This window comes from Lissotriton helveticus, chromosome 12 (assembly GCF_964261635.1).
Source record: "Lissotriton helveticus chromosome 12, aLisHel1.1, whole genome shotgun sequence".
NCBI lineage: Eukaryota > Metazoa > Chordata > Amphibia > Caudata > Salamandridae > Lissotriton > Lissotriton helveticus.
The window spans coordinates 868,667,854-868,678,972 of NC_136073.1; the positions used below are offsets into that span (position 1 = coordinate 868,667,854).

Sequence of the window (11,119 nt, forward strand, 5' to 3'; positions counted from 1 at the left end):
GGAGGCTTGAGTTTCATTGACATCAGTGCTTGAAATGGAAAAATAAAAGTGCAGCTACTCTGTACCAGAGTACCTGCTTTTTTCTGAGAAGTGCTGGTACTCTCCAATTAAAGGTATTGCATTTCTCTTGAAGTGCAGGTACTCTCCTCCTCAAAATAAAAAAGTGCCGGTACTCCGTACCGAACGGTACCGGCCCATTTAAAGCACTGGTTGGTATGGGAATAAAGAGTTTCAGTTTGGGCAACTGGAGGCGGAGCGGGCCACCTGTAGGTGCATCATGGTGGGGTTGGGGGGGTGGCTGTGGCTAAGGATGTAAAGCAGGGGCAAGGCTGCTCTAAACTCTGGCCTGGATCTGTAAACACGTCTCACGGAGACATGGCGGCACTCACCGTCCCAAGCCAGACCTGGGGAAGGGATGGAGCCCGATTCAAAGGAGTCTACTCTAGGGCTCGCCCGAGTTACAACCACTAACTTTCATTGTACACTTATTTATTTACTGCCCTTCAGATGCCTCCAGTCACCAGAGTCTCTCTGCTCTCTGGTCAGGAGACACCCCTACTTGCCTCCTGGAGCCCCAGCTTCTGGCTCTTCCTTGCGCTGGCTGTGCCAATGTTCAGATCTTTATTAATGCTCTTCATTCTTTTATTGCCTCCAGGTCACTGTGGGTGTTGTATGTGCTGCAGAGAAAGAGCAAGCGAAAACAGGAGACCAGGTAAGAAAGAGCTCCCTTCTCTCTCTTGAAATCCAGCAGCCCTGTCCCTGCTGCTGCAGTGGGCCTGAGCAGGGCTTGCAACCAAAACATGCAGAACTGTTGAGTCTTTCTGGAGAAGTGACTTGTAATAACCCTTTGCAGCCATGGGGACCATGTGCACCCTTCTGTGTACCCTTTCGGAGCCATAGGGTCCATGTGCACTCACTCCAGTGTAACTTTTTGGAGCCATAGGGACCATGCACCCACTTCCATGCACCCTTTTGGAGCTATAGGAACCATGCACCCACTTCCATGTACCCTTTTGGAGCCATAGGGACCATGCACCCACTTCCACGTACCCTTTTGGAGCTATAGGAACCATGCACCCACTTCCATGTAACCTTTTGGAGCCATAGGGACAATGCACCCACTTCCATGCGCCCTTTTGGAGCTATAGGAACCATGCACCCACTTCCATGTAACCTTTTGGAGCCATAGGGACAATGCACCCACTTCCATGCGCCCTTTTGGAGCTATAGGAACCATGCACCCACTTCCATGCACCCTTTTGGAGCTATAGGAACCATGCACCCACTTCCATGTAACCTTTTGGAGCCATAGGGACAATGCACCCACTTCCATGCGCCCTTTTGGAGCTATAGGAACCATGCACCCACTTCCATGCGCCCTTTTGGAGCAATAGGGACCATGCACCCACTTCGTGTACCCTTTTGGAGCTATAGGGACCATGCACCCACTTCGATGTACCCTTTTGGAGCCATCGGAACCATGCACCCACTTCCGTGTACCCTTTTGGAGCCATAGGGACCATGCACCCACTTCCAAGTACCCTTTTGGAGCCATAGGGACCATGCACCCACTTCCGTGTACCCTTTTGGAGCTATAGGGACCATGCACCCTCTTCCACGTACCCTTTTGGAGCTATAGGGACCATACACCCACTTCCACGTACCCTTTTGGAGCTATAGGGACCATGCACCCACTTCTGTGTATCCTTTTGAAACCATAGAGACCATGCACCCACTTCTGTGTACCCTATTGGAGCTATAGGAACCATGCACCCACTTCAGTGTACCCTTTTGGAGCCATAGGGACCATGCACCCACTTCCGTGTACCCTTTTGGAGCTATAGGAACCATGCACCCACTTCCGTGTACCCTTTTGGAGCCATAGGGACCATGCACCCACTTCCATCTGCCTTTTGGAGCCATAGGGGCCTTTCACCCACCTCCAAGTACCCTTATGGAGCTATAGGGACCATGCACCCACTCCAGTGTACCCTTTTGGACCCATAGGGACCATGTGCACCCTTCCACGTACCCTTTTGGAGCCATAGGGACCATGCACCCACTTCTGTGTACCCTTTTGGAGCCATACGGACCATGTAGCCACTTCCGTGTACCCTTTTGGAGCTATAGGGACCATGCACCCACTTCCATGCACCCTTTTGGAGCCATGGGGACCATGCACCCACTTCTGTGTACCCTTTTGTAGCCATAGGGACCATGCACCCACTTCCATGCACCCTTTTGGAGCCATGGGGACCATGCACCCACTTCTGTGTACCCTTTTGAAACCATAGAGACCATGCACCCACTTCCGTGTACCCTTTTGGAGCCATAGGGACCATGCACCCACTTCCACGTACCCTTTTGGAGCTATAGGGACCATGCACCCACATCTGTGTACCCTTTTGAAACCATAGAGACCATGCACCCACTTCCGTGTACCCTTTTGGAGCCATAGGGACCATGCACCCACTTATGTGTACCCTTTTGGAGCTATAGGAACCATGCACCCACTTCCACGTACCCTTTTGGAGCTATAGGGACCATACACCCACTTCCACGTACCCTTTTGGAGCTATAGGGACCATGCACCCACTTCTGTGTACCCTTTTGAAACCATAGAGACCATGCACCCATTTCCGTGTACCCTTTTGGAGCTATAGGAACCATGCACCCACTTCCATGTGCCCTTTTGGAGCTATAAGAACCATGCACCCACTTCCGTGTACCCTTTTGGAGCCATAGGGACCATGCACCCACTTCCGTGTACCCTTTTGGAACCATAGGGACCATGCTCCCACTTCCGTGTACCCTTTTGGAGCTATAGGGGCCATGCACCCACTTCCGTGTACCCTTTTGGAGCCATAGGGACCATGCACCCACTTCCGTGTACCCTTTTGGAGCTATAGGGACCATGCACCCACTTCCGTGTACCCTTTTGGAGCTATAAGAACCATGCACCCACTTCCGTGTACCCTTTTGGAGCCATAGGGGCCATGCACCCACCTCCAAGTACCCTTATGGAGCTATAGAGACCATGCACCCACTCCAGTGTACCCTTTTGGAGCCATAGGGACCATGCACCCACTTCCACGTACCCTTTTGGAGCTATAGGGACCATGCACCCACTTCTGTGTATCCTTTTGAAACCATAGAGACCATGCACCCACTTCTGTGTACCCTTTTGGAGCTATAGGAACCATGCACCCACTTCAGTGTACCCTTTTGGAGCCATAGGGACCATGCACCCACTTCCGTGTACCCTTTTGGAGCTATAGGAACCATGCACCCACTTCCGTGTTCCCTTTTGGAGCCATAGGGACCATGCACCCACTTCCATCTGCCTTTTGGAGCCATAGGGGCCTTTCACCCACCTCCAAGTACCCTTATGGAGCTATAGGGACCATGCACCCACTCCAGTGTACCCTTTCGGAGCCATAGGGACCATGTGCACTCACTCCAGTGTAACTTTTTGGAGCCATAGGGACCATGCACCCACTTCCATGCACCCTTTTGGAGCTATAGGAACCATGCACCCACTTCCATGTACCCTTTTGGAGCCATAGGGACCATGCACCCACTTCCACGTACCCTTTTGGAGCTATAGGAACCATGCACCCACTTCCATGTAACCTTTTGGAGCCATAGGGACAATGCACCCACTTCCATGCGCCCTTTTGGAGCTATAGGAACCATGCACCCACTTCCATGTAACCTTTTGGAGCCATAGGGACAATGCACCCACTTCCATGCGCCCTTTTGGAGCTATAGGAACCATGCACCCACTTCCATGCACCCTTTTGGAGCTATAGGAACCATGCACCCACTTCCATGTAACCTTTTGGAGCCATAGGGACAATGCACCCACTTCCATTCGCCCTTTTGGAGCTATAGGAACCATGCACCCACTTCCATGCGCCCTTTTGGAGCCATAGGGACCATGCACCCACTTCGTGTACCCTTTTGGAGCTATAGGGACCATGCACCCACTTCGATGTACCCTTTTGGAGCCATCGGAACCATGCACCCACTTCCGTGTACCCTTTTGGAGCCATAGGGACCATGCACCCACTTCCAAGTACCCTTTTGGAGCCATAGGGACCATGCACCCACTTCCGTGTACCCTTTTGGAGCTATAGGGACCATGCACCCTCTTCCACGTACCCTTTTGGAGCTATAGGGACTATACACCCACTTCCACGTACCCTTTTGGAGCTATAGGGACCATGCACCCACTTCTGTGTATCCTTTTGAAACCATAGAGACCATGCACCCACTTCTGTGTACCCTTTTGGAGCTATAGGAACCATGCACCCACTTCAGTGTACCCTTTTGGAGCCATAGGGACCATGCACCCACTTCCGTGTACCCTTTTGGAGCTATAGGAACCATGCACCCACTTCCGTGTACCCTTTTGGAGCCATAGGGACCATGCACCCACTTCCATCTGCCTTTTGGAGCCATAGGGGCCTTTCACCCACCTCCAAGTACCCTTATGGAGCTATAGGGACCATGCACCCACTCCAGTGTACCCTTTTGGACCCATAGGGACCATGTGCACCCTTCCGCGTACCCTTTTGGAGCCATAGGGACCATGCACCCACTTCTGTGTACCCTTTTGGAGCCATACGGACCATGTAGCCACTTCCGTGTACCCTTTTGGAGCTATAGGGACCATGCACCCACTTCCATGCACCCTTTTGGAGCCATGGGGACCATGCACCCACTTCTGTGTACCCTTTTGTAGCCATAGGGACCATGCACCCACTTCCATGCACCCTTTTGGAGCCATGGGGACCATGCACCCACTTCTGTGTACCCTTTTGAAACCATAGAGACCATGCACCCACTTCCGTGTACCCTTTTGGAGCCATAGGGACCATGCACCCACTTCCACGTACCCTTTTGGAGCTATAGGGACCATGCACCCACATCTGTGTACCCTTTTGAAACCATAGAGACCATGCACCCACTTCCGTGTACCCTTTTGGAGCCATAGGGACCATGCACCCACTTCCATCTGCCTTTTGGAGCTATAGGGACCATGCACCCACATCTGTGTACCCTTTTGAAACCATAGGGACCATGCACCCACTTCCGTGTACCCTTTTGGAGCCATAGGGACCATGCACCCACTTATGTGTACCCTTTTGGAGCTATAGGAACCATGCACCCACTTCCACGTACCCTTTTGGAGCTATAGGGACCATACACCCACTTCCATGTACCCTTTTGGAACTATAGGGACCATGCACCCACTTCCATGTACCCTTTTGGAGCTATAAGAACCATGCACCCACTTCCGTGTACCCTTTTGGAGCCATAGGGACCATGCACCCACTTCCGTGTACCCTTTTGGAGCCATAGGGACCATGCACCCACTTCCGTGTACCCTTTTGGAGCTATAGGGGCCATGCACCCACTTCCGTGTACCCTTTTGGAGCCATAGGGACCATGCACCCACTTCCGTGTACCCTTTTGGAGCTATAGGGACCATGCACCCACTTCCGTGTACCCTTTTGGAGCTATAAGAACCATGCACCCACTTCCGTGTACCCTTTTGGAGCCATAGGGACCATGCACCCACTTCCGTGTACCCTTTTGGAGCCATAGGGGCCATACACCCACCTCCAAGTACCCTTATGGAGCTATAGAGACCATGCACCCACTCCAGTGTACCCTTTTGGAGCCATAGGGACCATGCACCCACTTCAGTGTACCCTTTTGGAGCTATAGGGGCCATACACCCACTTCCGTGTACCCTTTTGGAGCCATCGGGACCATGCACCCACTTCCACGTACCCTTTTGGAGCTATAGGGACCATGCACCCACTTCTGTGTACCCTTTTGAAACCATAGAGACCATGCACCCACTTCCGTGTACCCTTTTTGAGCTATAGGAACCATGCACCCACTTCCGTGTACCCTTTTGGAGCCATAGGGACCATGCACCCACTTCCGTGTACCCTTTTGGAGCTATAGGAACCATGCACCCACTTCCGTGTACCCTTTTGGAGCCATAGGGACCATGCACCCACTTCCGTGTACCCTTTTGGAGCCATAGGGACCATGCACCCACTTCCGTGTACCCTTTTGGAGCCATAGGGACCATGCACCCACTTCCGTGTACCCTTTTGGAGCTATAGGAACCATGCACCCACTTCCGTGTACCTTTTTGGAGCCATAGGGACCATGCACCCACTTCCATCTGCCTTTTGGAGCCATAGGGGCCCTGCACCCACCTCCAAGCACCCTTATGGAGCTATAGGGACCATGCACCCACTTCCATGTACCCTTATGGAGCTATAGGGACCATGCACCCACTTCCATGTACCCTTTTGGAGCCATAGGGACCATGCACCCACTTCCATGCACCCTTTTGGAGCCATAGGAACAGTGCATCCTCTTCCACGTATTCTTTTGAAGCAATAGGGGTCATGCACCCACTTCCACGTACCCTTTTGGAGCTATTGGGACCAGGCACCCACTTCCTTATTCCCCTGTGCCGCCAAAAGAGCAGCAAATCTCCTTAAATGTAACCGTAGGCTAACTAGCGGAGGTTGCCGAGATTTGTTAACTCCTCCAACTCCGCCACGTAGCGGAGTTAGCTACTGCAGTGAATATTATATTATTAGCTCTCAGCTGAGCCGGGAAAGCAGCTGCGCTTGAGGAATGTTTTGATATTGGATACTATAATATTCACTGCACTCTAGAATCTCATCCCATAATGCTTTGCAGGGCCTTTGGCTGGGATTGTTTTTTGCCCATAACTGTGCTGGGGGTGGTCCTAGGAGGATTGGACCACCACCGAATCGTTCAGCATGAGGTGCTCTTTGTGTTCAATGCATCTGCTTGGTTCTCTCCCTAGGTTAGTGAGGACCCCAAAAGCATCACCTCTCTCATTGCTTGCTCTATTGTCATTATCACTTTTGTGAGATGACTATATGCATTTTAGCGTGTAAAGATAGAGATACTTTTTTTTACCAAAGGTGTGTGAGGTTTCTGGTTAATTAATTGGGATGAGGCGGAACCTCCGCCAACTTCGCCACCCTTACTTAAATGTACCCTTCTACAGCCATTGGATACTTAAATGTACCCTTCTGCAGCCATTGGATTGGGACCTCTCCACCCCATACATGTTCGTGAACAATGGCTGTCCCTCGTGCACACCGCTTTCAGTACTGCTAATCCTCAGGACGAAGCCGCCTCCCACCGCCTGCTGTAATTGTATTTATATCGCGCTTACTAGAGTAGTCTGTCCACTGAAGGGATTCCTGATCCCGATGACAGACAGACATCTCACCCTATTGAGCTGGAGGAACCACCGCTCATGTTCCCTGCCCTACCTGTGTGCACGGCAACATGGGCAGGGAAAAACTGAATTTTCCCTGTTCACAAGGAAAAACTCCCTGCATGCAGGGCCTTGTACTTTTTGTGTTTGTGTCACTCGTTTTTCCTTCCCATGTCTGCCACTCAGTGCACGGCAGACACAGGCAGGGAACCTGCAGAAGGTCTCGCAATATAGGGAAAACCCCTTCCCATTGGGCCCTTTCTTTTAACTATTGTGAAATCAAACTCATAAACGTCCTCTTTCAGAGTTTATTTTCTCATGGTTAACAGAAATGGGCCAAGTTAGCGCTTTAAACTTGACACCAGTTCGAGGCGCTGTGGCGGGGGATCCTCGCACAAGATATCCTGCTCTAACCTCAAGTCGATAGTGAGTTACTTGGGGGCTGGTTCACTCCTGGACAGTTTGTTACTGTAAACCAGGCAAAGCCCTGCACCCGCTACCTGGTGGAACTGCTCCCCTCCACTTGTGGCCCTTCCTACTCCGCATACTTTTATCTGTCTACTTAATATTTACACATTAACTTCTCACCCCAGCTATGATTCACTGCAATCATTCTTAAATGCGATTATTGTTCAAAGGCATGGCCCCTGCTCCTCTGAGGGATGCCCAGGACACAGACAGAATGCACAAACTCTGCCTTGTTAAGATCAGCAAAGGAAGAAGTGAAGTTCATTAGGATGAGGGAACAGGATGAATAAAAAACAAACATCCGCAAAGAGCCCAAGTGCTCTTCTGCTTAAGTAAATGTTGTCTTTGTCATTTATTTATTCCAGTTTTAATGTATTCCTCAGTCTTGCTTCTCATTTCACGATCTTCTCCAATCGAGCTGTAACACTATCACATTAAAAGTTATCCTCACAACCAATCAATTAATCACGGTTTTGTAAAGCTCACTCCTCATGTTAGGGTCTCGAGGCGCTGGGGGGGTGGGTGTGAGCAGCTCCGCTGGGGTCATTCGAAGAGTCAGGTCTTGAGGTCCTTCCTGAAGTGCTGCAGTGCCGGGCTTCGCCGGAGGGGGAGGGGGAGATCGTGCCAGGTCTTGGCTGCGAGGTAGGAGACGGACCTTCCACCTGCTCTGGTCCTGAAGAAGCGTGGGACGGTGGTTAGAGAGAGGTCATCTGAGCATAGGTTTATTTTTGCGGCATGAAGGATATTGGGGTCGGATGTTGTTGAGGACCTTGTATGCGTGCATGAGCAGCTTGAAAGTTATTCTTCTTTCAACAGGGAGTCGGTGGAGGTCGCAGAGGGGTTGGGTGATGTGGTTGTGTTGTGCGATATCGAGGATTAGTCTGGGTGCGGTGGTCTGGAGTTTGCGGAGGAGTTTTTTGTGGATTCCGGTGTAGAGGGCATTGCTGTAGTCCAGTCTGATGATGTGTGCTTGCATGAATGACCATTTTCCTGGAGTCGGGGGGGGGGGGGATGGATCCACTTGAATGTCTTGCATAGTTTGCGGAAGGTGTTGAAGCATGCAGAGGAGACAGCAATGATCTGGTGTCCCATGCTGAGGGGGTGGAGCCGAGGATGAGTACTTCTGTTTTCTCCGAGTTGAGTTTCAGGCGGCAGTTCATCATACAGGTTGTGACGGCTTTCATCCCTTCTTGGAATTTGTGCCTGGTGATGTCGGGTTCTTTGGTGAGGGAGAGGATGAGCTGGGGGTCATTGGCTTAGAAGACGATGTTGAGCCCGTAGTTTCTGACGATGGTTGCGAGGGGGGCCATGCAGACATTGAAGAGGGTGGGGCTGACGGAGGATCCTTGGGTATTCCTCATCTGATCTCTGTCGGTTCTGAGAGGAAGGGCAGGAGTCTTATACTCTGTGTTCTGCCTGTCAGGAATGATCGTAACCAGTCTAGGGCCTTTCCTTGGACGCTGGCATCGTGGAGTCTAGTGGCTAGTGTGCGGTCGGAGACTGTGTTGAAGGCTGCTGATAGGTCCAGAGTTGAGGGCCGCCGTTTGGCCTTGGTCGAGGAGGGTGGGGATGTCATCTGTGGTGGCGAGGAGGGCGGTCTTGGTGTTGTGGTTGCTGCGGAATCTGGATTGAGAGGTGTCTAGGATGTTGCTTTCAATGAAGTATGCTAGGTGTGTTAGCTGGGTGTTGACAGCCTTTTTGATGACCTTGACTGCAAAAGGTAGGAGTGAGCTAGGCCTGAAGTTCTTGAGGTCTATTGGGTCTGCGGAGGGCTTCTTTTGTAGGAGGTTGACTTCGACACGCTTCCAGTTGTCGGGGAATCGGAGGTCTGGAGGGACCAGTTGATGATTTGACGTAGCTCGGGTGCAATGACAGTGGCGGTCCTGCGTAAGATGTGCGGCGGGCAAGGGTCAGAAGGTGCTCCAGAGTGGATGCTCTTCATGGTCTTTAGGGTGTCTTCAGTTGTGAGTGGGGTCCAGGTAAGAAGGGTGTGTTGGGTGGCGTCGCTGGGGGTGGAGGTGGGGGTTGGGGCGGTGCAGAGGTCTTGGTTGTTGAATTTGTCAGAGTGTCTTGATCTTGCGGTGAAAGAAGGAGCTCAGTCTGTTGCAGAGGTCTTGGGAGGAAGGGACGTCAGTTGTTTCGCTGTTGGGTTTGGCAAATTCCTGCATGATGGTGAAGAGTTCCTTGGAGTTGTGGGCTTTGGAGAGGATTCTGTCTTGGAGGAAGTTTTTCTTTGTGGATTTGATGAGTTGGTGGTGTGCCGTGGTTGCTGTTTTGTAGGCAGAGCTTGCTTACAGAGTTTTGCTGTTTCTCCACGTCTTTACCAGTCATCAGCAGGAGCGCTTGGATTCGTGGAGTGCTGTGGTGAACCAGTTAGCTTTCTTCTGTCATTTCATGGTGTTCTGGAGGGAGGCGAGTGTGTTGGCGCAGTTGGCGATCCATTGATGAAGGTTGCTTGCCGCTGTGTTGGCATCTGTCGTAGTTGGGGATGGAGTTCAGGTGAGTGTGGAGGTGAGGTGTTCTTCTGAAACTTTGTTCCGGATTCTGCGTGGAAGACGGCGTGCGTGCTTGTGTGCGGTGGGTTTAGTAAAGGAGAAATGGATGCAGTGGTGGTCAGTCCAGAGTAGTTCCATTGTGTTGCTGAAGAAGATGTTTTTTCCTCCTGCGAAGATGGGGTCGAGTGTGTGTCCTGATGTGTGAGTGGGGGCGGATACGAGTTGCTTCAGCCTTGTGTTGGTGAGGTTCTCTAGGAGGGCGGTGATGTTGGGGTAACTTTGGTTGTCCAGGTGGAAGTTCAGGTCTCCGAGTAGTATGTAGCCTGTGATGGCGAGGGCGTGGGGTGCGATGAGGTCGGTGATGACGTTAGTGAAAGGGGTGCGGGGCCAGGTGGTCTGTAGGCGAATGTTTTGCGAGGGCGTCGTTCTGGGGTTGGGCTAGATCTGGAAGTGTATGTGTTCCGTGGCGGGCGAGACGTTGTCCGAGTCTGTGGCTGTCAATCAGAGGGAGCTTTTGTGGACGATGGAGAGGCCTCCTCCTGGGTGGTTGGGGCAGTCTTTTCTCAGGACCTTGTATCCGTCAGGGATGGCTATTACGATGTCGGGTGCGGAGCTGCTGTTGGTCCAGGTCTCTATGTGGAAAGCGACGTCGGGCGTGTGAGTGTTGAAGAGGTCCCAGATTTCTATGGCGCATCTGTGCAGGGAGCGTACGTTGAGAAGGGTGCAGCTCAGTGGTTTGTGTGTGCTGTCATTCGGTGGGCTTGGGGTTGCTGCCGGGGTCCGAAGGTGGGTGAAAATGTGGAGGGCAGTGAAGGCAGGTCATCGGGACTTGGGCGTTGCCCAACCGAAGTCCTATTGTGATATT

General features: G+C 51.9%; 1 protein-coding gene across 1 annotated transcript in view; it reads left to right on the forward strand.

Annotated features, from left to right (window-relative positions):
• Positions 1-11,119, forward strand: part of PEX11G (peroxisomal biogenesis factor 11 gamma) — a 32,873-nt gene that overhangs the window by 18,539 nt on the left and 3,215 nt on the right. Inside the window, exon 4 of the mRNA XM_078670683.1 lies at positions 656-712. Coding sequence (XP_078526809.1) covers positions 656-712 — 57 coding nt within the window. The remainder of the gene's footprint in view (positions 1-655; positions 713-11,119) is intronic.